The sequence below is a fragment of the Durio zibethinus genome, chromosome 6, assembly GCF_047325235.1.
Source record: "Durio zibethinus cultivar Kanyao isolate XHJ-2024 chromosome 6, ASM4732523v1, whole genome shotgun sequence".
Taxonomy (NCBI): domain Eukaryota; kingdom Viridiplantae; phylum Streptophyta; class Magnoliopsida; order Malvales; family Malvaceae; genus Durio; species Durio zibethinus.
Window position 1 is genome coordinate 23926603 of NC_143167.1, and position 16554 is coordinate 23943156.

A 16554-nucleotide genomic window follows, 5' to 3' on the forward strand; every position below is an offset into this window, starting at 1 on the left:
AATAACTCAAGCAGAGCCATAAAAACTTTCCCACTAGAATCCTGATGAAACAATAGGGGACATGTCCCATACCTATAATTGTCTTCAACAACTATTGCAATTTCGAAATGGGATGATTCGATTTTATTAGGAAAGGATCGTTTAACTTGATGTCACCATGTATCACTCAACTATTGAATAAAAGAAAGGATTTGGTAGTACGTTATTGTCAAGCGTTACTGAGAAAACAAAGCCTTTCATGATCAATAGCAGAATTTGCTTTTTGCTAAACATCAATGCGTAATATGAAAAAACTACCTTAGTCAAGAATTAACTCCAATGAAATGATAGAATAAGTTGGATTGGTAAATAATGCTCTTGCTAAGCCAACTTCATACAAAAACTCAGTCAGAGAAAACAAAAAGAAAATCATTCATTGGTCATGCAAATTTTGATTATCATTATAGCCTTTACAAGGAAGATTATGATAACCTTGCGATTTCAATTTTCACATCAAATGCGTATGGGTTCATTTGACTTAATTTGTTGAATAAACATCAAGTAGAATAAATATTGGACTGAGTTACCATATTTTTCAATTTTCCATCAATGAACGTGTAACTAATTAATTATGGCCATGGTTAACCCTGCTTGCAGCCGTGAAAAAAATCGCCTAAAACAAGGGAAGAATGAAAGAAGTTGATTTTGCTCTTAATTTATGGGCAATGATCACCCGAATTAAGAACAGTTTCCATCCCACGTAGCTGCTGCTCTACAGTCAACATGTACGGCGGTAATGAAGCTTAAGTTGCCATGTTTGATTGAAGCCTGAAACAGTTATTTCTTTGCCATTCCCCAGGAAGATTTTGCAAATGGAAGCATGTGCTAAGGATGTGCAGAAGAACATGAAGTAGCACAAAAAGAAAATCCCACATGGCCAACGACACCCATGCCAATAATCTAATCTTGGCTCCATATATGATAGAAATTTCGTTATTAACAACTTATAAGATAGATAATACCAAACATGAATAATATGGAGACCAACCCTTTTCCCAATCATTTTTTTTTCTCCTCTCAATCCTCTCTAGTTTGCCATCCCTCACATCCCACCAACAAATTTTTTAAGATATTTGGTTAGTACAAACTCCAAAGAGCAATTTGCTTTTTACACCTTTAATATTCTGAAGAAAAGAGGAAGAAAAATAAAAAGAACCAAGGTAGCCTTCAATTTTGTTTTGTTTTGTTTGTAATATCATTTCATCTTCTCTTCATCCTCCTCTTCTTTCTTGCAATGCTCTTCAAATTCAGACCCTTCTTTAGGGCTCTCCAAAGCCCTTTTCTCCTGCTCTTCATCGTCAATATCAACTGAATTTTTCTCCCTCAAACTCCCACTTTTCAAATTCCTCTCTGCCCTCGTCTTCAATAACTCCAACAACTCACTGACAGCCTTTTGCTTGTACCGTCGGTTCTTGATTAAGACTTCACTAATATCAGCTGGAGTCATCTCTGCCTTGTCAACTACTTCCGCTAGTTCCTTCAAAACGTCATCATCCAAATCACCTTCCTCGTACCCCAAATAATTCTTCAACAATATCTTCAATGCAGGATATGAACAATAGCTCATGTAAATATGCATATCCATCCTCCCACTTCTGCGCAATGCAGGGTCAAGCTTCTCAATATGGTTTGTTGTGAACACAAAAATCCTTTCACTCCCACAACAAGACCACAACCCATCGGTGAAATTCAACAGCCCTGAAAGAGTGATGGAATTTCCACCGTCTTCACCACAACCAGAACCTGATCCAGATCTCATTTCAGAGTCATAGTAGTTCCTTGCGCCTGGATTGTTGTTATTCTTCTTCCTGTTAGTCAAATTAATCGAACAATCAATATCTTCAATCACAATAATCGACTTGGAACTTGTTTTCATCAACAGCTTCCTGAGCTCAGAATTATTATGGACCTCAGTCAATTCAAGGTCATAGATATCATAACTTAAGTAATTTGCCATGGCTGCAATCATGCTGGATTTCCCTGTCCCTGGTGGACCGTACAGCAAGTAACCTCTTTTCCAGGCTCTGCCAGTCTTCTGATAAAAGGATTGACCGTTGGCGAAATCCTTAAGATCATCCATGATCTCTTCCTTCTTGACAGGATCCATAGCCAATGTGTCAAAAGTACTTGGATGCTTAAATGGAACCGACTCCCAAGGATGTCCCCTGGAATCCAAAGATCCACCACGAGAATTCGTGTATAAAAACCTCTCTTGATTCTTCCTTCGGATTTCGTTAGCCTTTTCCATTACGTAATCCAGATAGGCATCAAGAATCAAGGACTTGTCTCTCTTCTTGATTCGGAGAGTGAACCCTCTCTTCTCATCAGGCAATGGTCGCCAAGAAAAGGTTTGGGCTTGCCTTTGAGTCACAACGTGTTCCCAAAGCACAGTGACGCCATTGACTGTATCGACGATGCAGTCGTTGTTTGAAAGACCGAATGTAATGGTGCTTGAATTGAGAGCACGAGTCAGGCTTAAGCGACTACCATTGATGGAAACAGAGGAACTTAGATAGAGTTGGACTGCGTTATAGAGTTCGTTGGTGTTAACACCGTCGATTTCTGTGATGTCAAAGTAGCAGTAGGAAGAGAACAAATGGAAGACCCGGTTGAAGAATTTTAGACAGGCAAAGCGGAGTTCTGGTGGGAAAATGACTTGGAGGAGGCTTTGGCAAAAGGCCAAAACCCCTAGTAATGAAGCAAAAGAAGTCCAATACTCTTTCATTATTTTTGTTTTTGGACGGCTGAGTTTTGCGTGTTTTTCTGGGGAGAAATAGGGGAGTGAATCAATGTTAAAAGAGAAAATCTTGAGCAATAGGATGGCGCTGTTTTGAAGAGAAAACAAAAGGGTGTTTGCTTAATTTATAGACTAAAACTGATGGATTGAAGAATTTTTGAGTGGAGAGTTGGAGACGATTGAAACTGGAAAACTTAGTGAGGGCGGAGAGAGAGAGAGAGGGAATAAAGCAAAAGGAAAAGCTCAAAAGGGGTGGTTTTGAGATGGGAAGCAATTGGCTGGCTGTGGGATATAAGTACAAGGAAAAGGGCAAGGTGGAGAGGAAAAAACAAAAAGGATTTTTGGAGTTTTTAGTTGGGAAGAGATCAGAGATGGGGCCTATCTCTCTTTTTCGGAGGGTTTTGGTTTTGGCCTTCGGGGGATGAGTGACTTACAGGAAGTTTTGCTGGGTACCTACTTCCTTTTCTCATATAGCCTTATTATGAAGAATTTGAATTAAGTTGCTGTCATGGAGGACTGAGGATTGTGAAATGAGAGAGATGATGTTTCAACATCTGGAAAGAGACAATGAATAGAAGGTTAAAATTAGGATTCACTGCTGGCGGCAGGCTTGGAAGCAGAAAAAAAGATATGCCCACATGAGTGAAAATATACCCTAACGTAGCGTCATTATTTTTCCATAGGTGATAAAGATACGTGCCTGTGATTTGCCAGGATTTTTTGAATCCACTAAACTGAGCACTGGCTAACCTCTGAGATAAACAGCAAACCAGAAGAGAAAGCAGAATGAATATCCATGCACATAGATGGCGGCTTATAATAGAATTAGAATGGGATCCACTTACCTTCTGGCCCACATGTCAAACATGTTATGTTATGTTACGTTACGTTAATTCTCGCTTCTCAAAGTTGGAAGATTTTTTCTCCTTATAAGTTGCCATTAATTGCTAACACCAACTAATTGGCAATTACTACGAGTAAGTCCTTTACAACTAAAGAATAAAGATTGCCTTATTTTCTCTATATTTTTTAGATTTGAGAATGCAGCTAACAATGTCACTGTTCAGTGCTCACCCTCTTTTCAAAATTTTTTTTTTCTTTTTGGGATTTTAAATCATGGTTTGAGGGCAATTTTGAGCCTTTAAAACAGGGGTTTTATCTTAATCTGGATCCTTTTTCTTACTGGTGTCTATGGGTTACGGCCAAGGGCGCTGGCTCTTCATCTGCGGCCATCAAAATATAGGTTTGTTATGATGGGCAATGTGCAGAAAGGTCTGTCTTCTTAGCCTGTCTGAAACGTCTGAGGCAACCCCTTTAATTTCTTTTTAGTTTTCCCAAGTCGAAGCCCTCCAATTAATTATGATTTAATAAGATGGTTAAGTATGTATATTAGGCACCCCACTGCAGTGCTGATAATAAAATCAATCTACTCCTAATTAAGAACCTAGTTGCTTTGACCTTGCGTGCGATCACAACTCAACCCCTACAATGCCGCTCCCTGGATGAAGTGGATTCCCTTGTTAAAGTTGCATCATCCATCAGGATTCAGGGCGGGCTGAGAAGAAAGATTTGAGACTCTTGGTCTTCCCTTTTTAAAATTCCCCTTTCCTTTGATGGCTAAAAATAAATACTACAATAATTAGAAAAGAAGCACGTGGTGTAAAGAGCGAAGCAAGTGCCAAAAACCTTCCTTCATTGTTCAATCCAATTCCAATCCTATTGTTTTTAATTCTCTACTTGACTCTTGATTGTGGAAAGAACTTCATCTCTTGACCAACAAGAACGGAGTAAACGACTAAAGATTAGATATTCTACATGACAAGGAAATAAAGAAAATAATAAGTGAAATTAGGTGGAAGAGAGAATAAGCATTAGATCAAAATGTGTTATGGGTTTTTATATTTTTCTACTTTTGAAAATTTAATCTCTCTAATATTATTTAAAAATTTTTAATTTTTATAATATTATTTTTTTGAAAATTTTAATTCAATTATTAACAATACACATGAATTAAATTCCTTAAAAAATGATACTATAAAAATTAAATTTTTTAAAAATAATATTACAAAATTTAAAATTTTTTAAAAGTACAAAAAATATGACACATTTTAATCTAAGCATTACTAATCGTGCTGATTTTAGGCCCACATTAATATAATATCCTGTTGATTCTTCTGATCTTGGAAAAATCAATATAAGATTATTATTATTATTGTTATAAAAGAAACTATAACTCAAAGATAAAATATATGCAAGTAAGGTAAAAAATATTATCAAATCAAATTGAGTCGGGATAGTATGAAACTTAAACTCAAATCTAAATTCAAATTTAAAACTCAAATCAAATTTGATAAAATTTTATTTTGTTAATTCGAACTCGATTCAAAATAAAATTTGAATTATTTAAATTCGTTCAATTAAATTTGTTTATTTAGTAAAAAATAAGTTTGATTTTATATTCAACTTTAGACTCTATTATTCAAATTTGAAATTGAATTTGAATTGAAATTTTTTATAAATATTTTATATCAATTAAAAATTCAAATTCTAAATAAAACCAAATGTCTAAATCTAAAGAAAATTACATAAAGCAAAACTTATATGATATTATTGATAGAAAAGAACATTCCATCCTTGTATGATAAGATTGACTCAAACCCAGAAAGATCCATGAAAGAATTGATACATTAAAAGATAAAAAAAAATTTAAAAATTTTTAAAATTTAAAAATAAAATATTTTAAAAAATTATAAAAAACAGAAATATTTTAAAAAATTTTAAAAAAATTATGAAAACTTAACCAATTCAAAAAAATCTTAAAATTTTAACAAAAATTTCAAAAAATTCAAAAAAATTCAAAAAAATAAAATTTTAATAAGAATAAAAATTTATTAAAATTAACAAAAATGACAAAAGCAAAAAATGAAAATAAAAAATCTAAAACTTTTTTAAAAATTGTCAAATATTTTTAAAAATTCTGAAAATTTTAAATTTTTTAAGCTTACAATTTTAATTTTTATATATTTTTTGAAAATTTTTTATTTTTATTAAAATTTTAAATTGTCTTTTTTTTTTTTTCAAAAAAATTTCTTTAATTTTTTTATAATTTTTAGAATGTTTAAGATTTTTAATTTTTCAGAATTTTTTTAAAATTTTTATTTTTTTTTAATTTTAAAAATTTTTTAAAAGATTTTAGATTTCTTTAATTTTCAGTTTTTTATTCTATTTTTGAATTTTTAAGAAAATTTTATTTTTATTAAAATTTTCATTTTTTTAAATTTTAAAATCTTTTTAACTTTGGGATTTTTATGAGAATTTTAAGATTTTTTTTTTAATTTTTTGAATGGTTAAAAATTTTTAAAATTTTAGAATTTTTAAAGTTTTTAAAAATGTTTAAAAATTTTTTAAAATTCTTTTGAAATTTTCTTTTAATACTGATGCGACAATTAATGATGTGACATTGATTAAATTTTTTTTTATACATGTCAGTATTTTATTGAATGTTCATGCTACATTAGTAAGTTAATTAACAATGTTAGTCTGAAGTACCATAATGAATGACGGAATGAAAATTGGAGTATCAAACTAACTCTTTGATTTTTTTAGGTACTAAACTGATAAAAAATATATTGTATAAAGACCATATTTATATTTAATTCAAAAGAGTTTGAAGGTTAGTTGTTTAGGTTTTAATAGTTATATATATATAAGGGGGTAAAATCATAAATAATTAATAAAATATTAAAAATATATATTAAAAAAAAAAACTTAATTAGGCTAGTGAGTCAAGTATTAAGTACTTGAATTCGGCTCGCTTGATAACTTGAGTTACTCAAACTCAAGTTTGACTTAAGAATGATTGAGCCAAATTTGAGCTTTTCTTGAGTCGAGCTCAAGTAACTTGTGAGCACGTGTTTCACTTACACCCTTAATTGTATGTATTGGATTTGAACATCAAACCGGTTGGATATCATTTTTTAAGGATAATTTGTATGAATTATAATTTGAATGAACTAACTAAACTAAGTTTTGGGTATATAATAATAATAATAATAATAACAATTAGTATTATTATTATTATTATTATTATTATTGAGCCAAATTCGAGTTTTTCTTGAATCAAACCGAAATAATTTGTGAGCACATGTGTTTCATTTACACCCTTAGTTATATGTATTGGATTTGAATCTCAATTCTGTTGGATACTATCTCTAAAGGGTAATTTACATGAACTAACTAAACTATGTTTTGGGTTTATTATTTTATGTATTGGATTTGAATCTCAAACCTATTTGATACCATCTCTAAAGGATAATTTGCATGAACTAACTAAACTAAGTTTTGGATTATTATTATTATTATTATTATTATTATTATAAAGTTTGAAAACTTCAATAGATCAAGATTATAAAGATTACTCACTTGATCACTCTATCATAACTCATCCTTATTAGATGGGTTTTATATATCTTTATCTTGTATTTAGCTTGTTTATCCTATAAGCTTAGCTTTTGTACTATAAATACAATACAATACAATACAACATGTCCCTTTAAGTTTTTTTTTTCTCTTAGTTAAAACTATTTTATTGTATCAAGAGCTACCAAGCTCTAATAATTACAGTTTTCATTCTTCTTTTTTCCTTTTTATCATTTGTCCATGACAAATCAAACCACTTCCACTACTACTAAAAACTATTTTAATCTAACATTAAACCTCTTTTGCTACTATTAATAACTCTTCTAATCCAACTTTCATCCATTCTAGATTCCACTTTAGTAAGTGAGTTTTCTACCAAAAAATCAATTTAAGTTCTTTTTGCTTGGTTACAAACTTTTGAACTATGTTGATGGATCAATCCCTCATCCACCATAAATGATTGTCAAAGAAAATTCCAATTCTCTTAAAATGATCCCTAATCTTGCTTATGATCATTGGATTAATTAGGATTAACTTTTCTTTATGTGGCATGTTTTCTCATCCAATGATACAATCATTCCTTTTTAATGTCCTGCAACTCTTTCTTAAAAGCTTGGAATAAAATCAATAAGTTATTTGCTAACAAATTCAAGTCAAGGATAATGACTTTTAAAGAAAAACTTTCTTAGTCTAAAGGTACTAAATCGTTGTCTGAATATTTTCAACAATTAAGAAGCATTACTAATAAACTTTTAAACATTAAGAGTCTATATCTGATGTGGTATGTGATTATTTATATTACCAATTTTGCTACTGAACAATCCTTAGAAACAAGTTTGTTAAATCTTACTATTAAGAGAATTAGTGATTATTGTCAAGAATAATCATACTTAGTTATTTCATTTACCATTTCATACCCTAGTTTAGTTAAAAATCACACCACTCTAAGCTTTCAAGTCCTACGATCTTGATTCTCACTTGACAAAGAGAGTTTTCCAAATTAATGATCTTCATTAAGGCTATGAGCAATGAAATTTACAAAAATCTTTTTTGACAAATTCTTTGTGAGCCAATAGATGAGTCATTCTTTTAAATATTCTAGATTTTGGTAATTCGATAAGTGTTAAGACTATTCCAAACACATAACTACCTAATTTTTTTTCACAAAGCTCAAACTTTTCAATTTCTTCCTTGAGGTATAATATTGAAAAGGCCATATCCTTTAATATCCTTGTTTGTCATATTTATTTATGCAACATTCCTTTTCTCTTTCATTCTTTACCCCAAAAATTTCTTTTACTCACATTTTGGTGTAAATTTATCAAAGAAACAAATTATCAAAATTTTCCAATATCTTTTGATCTAGATGGCATTCATTTCATTTCTTGTTGAATGGAGATTATATAAACATTTAGTATGGGTTGTGAAAATGAAGATTGTTACATTGAGACTTCATTTGCTGTAGTAAAATGATATATTTTAAGCTTGAATTGTATAAAAAAAAAGAAAAATGAAAAAAAAAACAATTAATTGTAACACATATATATGAGATATTCAAATGATCCAAAAATTAAAAAGAAAAAAAACTTCTCCTAAGAATTACTTTTCAACAAAGGTATCCTTATTTAATATGATAAATGCACATATTTCATATTCCTTTCATGAAAAGAAAATATCCATTTGCTACCCATTTTTGAGCCTATTAAACTCTTTTTGAAGAAACCCTAACCAAGTATCACTCTTTACACTAGGGACAAGTATGAATGACAATCTATTTGAAAAAAATATTAGATCAAGAGTTAAAGACAATGAAAGAATGCCTATAGTAAAAATGCAATCTTGTAGTAAATAGAGTTTTAGAATTTTGAACTCAATTTGTTACAAGTGAAAACATGCAAGAAAAAAAAAAGAATGAAAATGAAAAAACAAAAGATGAAAATGTATGTTCTAAGTAGTGGAAATGACAAATGTCCTTAGGGAAAATGATTCTTGGTTTAATTACCTTTAAACACATTTTGAGTCTGTTTATTTTTTTTTTCAGAACCTTAAACCCTAGCCTACATTATGTCTTTTGAAAAGCCTATTTTGATCAAGTGTGGATATCTAAATTGAAGAACTTTTCTTTAGGAAATCACCATCAGTTTTTGATTTGGATGAATTTTGAGTTTTCAAATACATGATGAAAAAGTCAAAAGAAAAAAGGAAAAAATAAAACTTTAGGGTAAAAACCCGAAAGATCAGTCAGAGCAAGATTAAAATTTTGAAAGCAACTCATGTAATTATATACAAAGTGAAAAGCAGTGAATGAAGGTATTTTCAATGGAACCAATAGGCTTTAGAAACTTTTGAGAAATCTAAGAAGATCAACAAACTTTGAAGATTTATTCTAAAATTTGAGTCTTTATTTCTTTCCTAGAAATTTTGAATTTATTATGACTAGTCTTGATATTTGTTAAAATGTCACATATTAAAAATCTAAGAAAGTACCAAAATGGATTATGCTTTAAAACAAATCATTTTTCAGTAAATTTGAACTTTTATTTGTGAGCCTAGATGAAAAAAATTAATATTTCTTTCTCATTAAGTGACAAAGTCTTTCTTAGCAACTGAAATCCTCATGTGCCAAACCATTTTGTCCTTTTGGAAAGATCAATATACGATTCACCTAATTTATTCTAGTTAGTAATCATCAGTTTCAAGAGATTCAAATATCACTTGTTTTTAAAGAATTGATACATTGTTGTTTTGGTCAAGGATAATTATTATACGAGGTTTTTTTTTTATATTTTTAGTGCAATTAATTTTGCCATTCTTTTGAGAGTTTTTGAAAAACATTCAAATTTGGATTGTTGTATATATGAATTTTGGTGGATAGGAGAAATATGATTTCCAAATTAATATCATAAGAGTGACCTTTTTGGGCCAACAAAAATGCTTATTTCTTATAATTGCATTTGCATCATTTGGTAAATATACAAATCTTTGTTATGATAATTGCATTTGTATAATTGTTTGAATCATTCATTTGTGTTATTTAGGGAATTTATAAACTACGTAATTGTGTGGATAATGTATTTGCATCATTTGGGGAATATATAAATTGCATAATTGTTTGTATCATGCATTTGTATCTTTTGGTGAGAATTTAAATTATTATTTTGAATATTCCATTTGCATCATTTGGTGAGCATCTAAATCATTGTTTGAATATTACATTTGCATCATTTAGTGAGCATTTAGATCTTTGACATTTACAAACATTTGCATCATTTAGTTAAGATTTTTGAATATATTAGGAAAGATGATTAAAAAATGACATTGGCATCTAATTTATTGGGATAGATATTTGCATTTGTAGTTTTTGTAGAAAGCATTTGCATTTATATTGGTGAGATAAGTATTTGCACTTGCATCTTAGTAGAATACATTGGCATTTATATCATGGCATTTGTTTGCAAACTTTGAGGTGAAAAAGAGGAGTAAATAGATTTGATTAGCTGGCACAATATGAGATTTAAGTTTAGATTAACTAGCATATGATGATACTTAAGCCCAGATTAGCTGGCACTAGTTAAATCTTAAGCCCATGGCAATTGAGAATTTAAGCTCAAATATGTTGGCACATGAAAAGATAAATGTTGATTTTAAAGTTTTAAAACCTCTATTGAAAATAAGCTTTTTTAAGATAAGAAACAATTTGTAAGATCCCTCGGTATAATTTTCAAGATTTTGGGCATGATTTATAAGACTTTAAGCCATGATCCCTAAAACCTCTGGTACTTTTTTATATTTGATTTTTTAAAGTTTCAAAACCTTTGGAGAGAGGAGATTTTTGGTTGCAAATTTTAAAGTTTCATAGCCTTTCATTAGAAAAGAACTTTTTTTTAAAAAAATTTCAATGCCTCTATTAGGGATGAGCTCTTTTAGTTAAGACTTTCAATCTCAATACCTCTTTGAATTTTCAAATGTGAATAATTGTATTCTAGATGCGAATCTCTAAATTTTCAAATGTGAATTTTTGAATTTTAGATTTGAATCTCTAGAGTTTTTCAAGAGTGAATTTTTAAATTTTAGATGTGGATCTTTAAAATTTATTAAATGCAAATATTTGAATTTTGAAAATTTTCTTGTGAATCTTTAAAATCTTTCGAATGTGATTCTTTGAATTTTTGGACATAAATCTTTGAATGTGAATTTTTAAATTTTTGCTGCAAGTCTCTAAAATTTTTAAATCAAATCTTTGAATTTTGAATGTGAATTTTTAAAATCTTTGAATATTTGGTTTTTGAATATGAATCTTTAAAATTATTTGCAAATCTTCACAATTGCAAAATTTTAAATTTCATTTGTAAATCTTTGAAATTATTTACGAATCTTTACAATTGAAATTTTTGAAATTTCATTTGTGAATCTTGGAACTCTTGCATAATTGGTTTTCGAATATGAATCTTTGAAATTATTTGCGAATCTTTACAATTGTAAAATTTTAAATTTCATTTGTAAATCTTTGAAATTATTTATGAATCTTTACAATTGAAATTTTTGAAATTTCATTTGTGAATCTTGGAACTCTTGTGATCTTTGATCATTTGAAAATCTTTGAACTCTTGTGAGTTTTTGATCTTTTGTGAATCTCTAATCTCTTGTGAATCTTTAAACTTTTGTTTATTTTTAATGTTTTGCAAACATTTGAATTCTTGCAAATTTTGTTTTTGTGAATCTTGAAATTTTTACGAATCTTTACTCTTGCGAATCTTTTAACTCTTTTGTGAATCTTTGAATGTTTCTAATTTTCAAATTCCTTAAATATTTTACGAATCTTGGAGTGAACCGTTAAATTTCAAATTATGAATCTTTAAAAATTTCAAATTGTGAATTTTTTAATTTTAGCATATCTTTAAATCTCAACATGTTTCCCAAATTTGAATCTTTGAAATTTTCAAATTTTGAATATTTGAAGTCTTAGTATTTATTTTTCATTAATCAAGTGATACTTGAACAAAATGGATGTCTTTTGTCTTTGTATAATTACTATTTTACAAAAATGTGCAAAGAGGGATAATTATAGACACTTCATTTTGTTTGAATATGTTTCTCGATATTCAATGGCCTTCGAATTTTATTTCAATAATATGTTACAAAATTGCTCAATCGAGTTTTAATTTATGAAATTGGATTTTAAGCCCAAATTTAAAGGCCCAAAATTTTTTTTATTTATGTTTTGTTATTTGATAAAAAATGAACATAAATTTTGATTTTTTAAAAAATATTGTGATTTATTTAGATTTGAAATTTAAAGGTTGAGTTTGATTTTGGTAATTCTTGGGAATCAAGTTTCTACAAAAAGGAAAAGAAATGTTGGTAGGATCTTGATAGATTTAGTTGGCATTAAAATTTTCTAAATTATAAAGTGATTCAATCTCTATGTAAAGAGCTTAATTTTGAGCTTAGAAAATCAAGAAGCAACACAATCAATAATTTTCAAGCAACACAAAACTTTGTCTTTTAAGAGATCAGTGCTTGGATAGAGGGAGAAGTAAAATCAATAAGCAATTGAAGGGAGAGATCACAAGAAAAATAAGCAATTCAGCAAGGCAATAAACAATTAAACAATCAACAACAACCAAGAGGAATCACAAAGAAAAAAAAAGGGCCATACACATAATATCAAAGCAAAAATAGTCGAGCAAAAAATGTACCTAGCCAATGCTCATGGACCAACCCAGAATAAAACTTTCTATCAAAGCAAAAATAGTCGAGCAAATTTTTTCTTGATAGAAAGTTTTATTTTGGGTTGGTCCATGAGCATTGGTTAGGTACATTTTTTTATTTTTATTTATTATGATGTTATATTTATTTGTTGTCTAATGTGGTTAGGATAATATTTGTGATAATAACTCTTTTATGAAATATTTTGTTTTGCTAGTTTTTTACTTATTTATTTATTATTTTATTTTGATTTTCTTTTCTTTACCTATTGATTTATTGATTTAATTGATGAAAATAAAACTTGAATTGAATTTTTTAGAAAAGTGCAAATATATTATTTTATGATTATAAAGTTTTAAGTATGATTTTATCATTATTTGTAGTTAATATTTTGAAAACAAATAAAATAGTTGTGAATAAATTGGTTTCTTTGTCATAAAATATTTAATAAATTCGATGATGGAGCATCTTCAATTAAACAACAAGTTTATCTCAAATACTCTTATTATGGAAAATTTTTCTTTTTTGGCGAAAGCCTAAAAACTTTTTTTTTTAATATTTAAATACCGATTTTGATACCAATTTTGGGCGTTGTAGGGGTACTAAAACTTTTCTTATACATAACTTACTCTTGAATTTAGTTCTGTTGATGTAAATAAGAACTTATTCTTTTTATAGACCCTTAGTCAAGCTTAAGATAATCTTAAAAAGTATAAATTCAAATAAGTAACCAATCACACCGAGGTAAAAAAAATATTAATGGTGACTCTATATTTTTTGTATATAAAGATAAGTTCTCGAACTTGAACGTTATGATTTTATTATGTAAGGAATAGTATATGTTTTATTGAAAAGTATTAATGATCACATAAATAATGTGGCCAAAGGAACAATAATTATTAAAGATTCTATTAGTAAAGTGGGAAGGCAAAAATTAGGGCTTAATTTTAAAAAAAAATAAATAAATATTGAAGTACCTTTGGATAAGGATGAATCTTTAATAAGACTAAATGGAAGTTACAAAACCATTGGAGATACTCTTAGAACAATTGTTGCATGGCCTTCTTGTTTGGTAAGCTAAATAGCTAATTAATTTTTTTTAGATTAGAAAATTTGTTATAGAAGTTTGAAAATTGACTATATATATGAAGTATATAATAAAGAATTATATTTTGATTTATACTAGTTTTATTTGTTTGTACTTTTGAAAATAGGTGACTAAAATTGAAGATTAGCTCTTCAAATCATGAAGTCAAGTTGAATGCATAGAAATTTATAGTTGCATTATGTTATGGAGCATTTGCTATATGTAAAAAGGTAGAATCTTTGGACAATTAATATATTAATTTTTTTTCATATTACAAATTACAATTTAGGTATCATGTATCCATAGTGGTGGTTTTTTTAATTAATTATATTTCTTTTTTACTTGTTCACTTCTCATATATGATTATTTCAGTTTGATTAAATTTTGTTTAGTTTGTGTTTAAAACAAAATGTTTTCCTATTAATATATACATGAGTGTATACAAATCATATAATACCATTAAATTGGTCCATAACAATTAAAAAAAGAACAATATATTTAGAGGCAAAGGTAAAAGTCTCAAAATTATTTGTATAATAATATTATAATTGTTGCTATTTATAACTATTGACAATTTTTTTTGCCTCAACATCCTAATTTAAGTTTAATTTTAATTACTTCCAAATATAAAACCAAAGGCATTAGTATGTCCTTTTAAATTATTTGGAGACAAATGTCGTAACAGTTTTGGAGCCACCTAATGAATTTGGAAACAAAATGAAAAATGAAATCGTCACCAATATTTTTTTTGGTTAGGTGTGATTGGCCACCTATTAAAATATACTCTTTTAATAAAATTTTGAAATTAATTAAAATTTATTAAAAAAATTTTTAGGTTTGCAAAATAGTTTGGGTCCGGGAATTGGTTACGTGTGGAGAAGATTAGCACCCATACAATACTTGTTTAAAATGATACCAATTAAACACATATTATCCTTTGATTTTGACAAAAACAATCTTAGTTTTGGTGTTTGAAAAATGGACTTTTGTGGTTTATAGAAATTTTTTTTTGTTTTTTTTTTGTTTTTATTATTTATTATCTTTTGTTATTTTGTTTTATTTGAAAAAAATAAATTGAAACCTTTTTACTGAAGTGATTCTTAAAATGTTCTAGTATATTGGTAACATTAAAAGAACTTTTTATCACCTAAAGATTTTTTAGGCATAACTTCTCGAAATAACTTAGAATCTCATCATCAGAGGCTTGAATTTATTTTTTGTAAAAAACTATATTGTGCATGCAATGCAAATGATAATATGTTGATGCACATATTTTATTTTCTCTTTTAGAAATTTTATTGATTTTTTAATTTAATTTTTGAAGAAAAGAGAAATTTTTATCATCTTGAAGATTTTCTAGAAATACTCAAATGCATTGGTAATATTTTAAAAAAATCTTCTCATCTAGGGATTTTGTAAAGCATTACACTCGGAATATTTCTAGAATCTCATTATTGAATAAAATTTCCTTTTTCCTCATTCTTTACTATTTTATTATCAATTTTATAGTAAAAAAAAGGAAAATTTTTATTGTATTGAAAACTTTTTATAAATACTCTAATACGTTGATAGTATTTAAAAAACCTCTTCTTAACTAGAGATTTCTTACGTATCACTACTAAGAGTACTTTTGAATTTCATCATTGGATAAAAAATCTTTTTTTTTTTTACTTTTTTTTATTAATTTTCTTGTAAAAAAATCAAAACTTAAAAATAAAAATTATGTTTTTTTTAGTATTAGTATTATAATCCTTATTTATTATTTTTATTATAATTATATTGTTTTATAAAGTTCATTTTGAGTTTTAGTAGGAAAGAAAAAAGAAAAGAAAAGAAAAGAAAAGAAAAAGATCAAAATTTGTTTTTCATTATTTAGTGTGATTTATTTTTTTGACTTCATTTTTTATTAAAAACAACAAAGTTTATTCTAACACATTTTAACATTTTAACATGCATAAATATTGATAGTAAAATTTAAAATAAAAAAAATAATATTAAAAAATAATTCAAAAAATTAAAAAAAAAATTTATTACCTAAACTAAACCAGTCAACAGGTCGATTTGGTCGATTCAACGATTCAGACTAGGTTTGTAGCGATTTAATACCAATTGAACTAGATCAATCTAGGCTGACTGAGAGTCGGGTCATAGATCGGTTGCATGAATCCCGAGTCAGGTTTTCGATTTACGTGTGGATCCTAAGACCTAAAAACGACGTCGTTTTGGCCATTCCCTTTAGATAGTTTATATATAAACCCAATTTTTTTCAGTTCATTTCAACCTTTTTTTTTTAAAAAAAAAAGCCTCCAAAAAACTATCTTCTTCTCCCTCAATATACCCAAGAGCTGGTAGTTATCCATCGTAACAATCGCCTTGTTTCTCATCGCCAACAATCGTTGATTGCTGTACCAATCATCGAAAAAACCTTAAAACTAACCCATAAACTCCTCTCGCCTCCCATTTTCCAGATCTAGCCTCCATTTCATTGAAAAGAGTCCCAAACAGCTTAGATCGACCTTCAAAGTTTTGGCCAAACCTTTTTTTTTCTTTTTGACTTGCATTT

The 16554-nt window shown here is 28.1% G+C and overlaps 1 protein-coding gene across 1 annotated transcript; it reads right to left on the reverse strand.

Annotated features, from left to right (window-relative positions):
• Positions 1–929: 929 nt before the first annotated feature.
• LOC111285730 (AAA-ATPase At5g57480-like) lies at positions 930–3726 on the reverse strand. Its single transcript, XM_022875311.2, has one exon. The coding sequence runs from the start codon at positions 2762–2764 to the stop codon at positions 1235–1237; it is 1530 nt and encodes a 509-aa protein (XP_022731046.2). The 5' UTR covers positions 2765–3726; the 3' UTR covers positions 930–1234.
• Between the last annotated feature and the right edge of the window lie 12828 nt (positions 3727–16554).

Bases quoted from the DNA above. Each gene is read 5' to 3' on its own strand.
- LOC111285730 (XM_022875311.2), bottom strand. From the start codon at position 2,764: ATGAAAGAGTATTGGACTTCTTTTGCTTCATTACTAGGGGTTTTGGCC.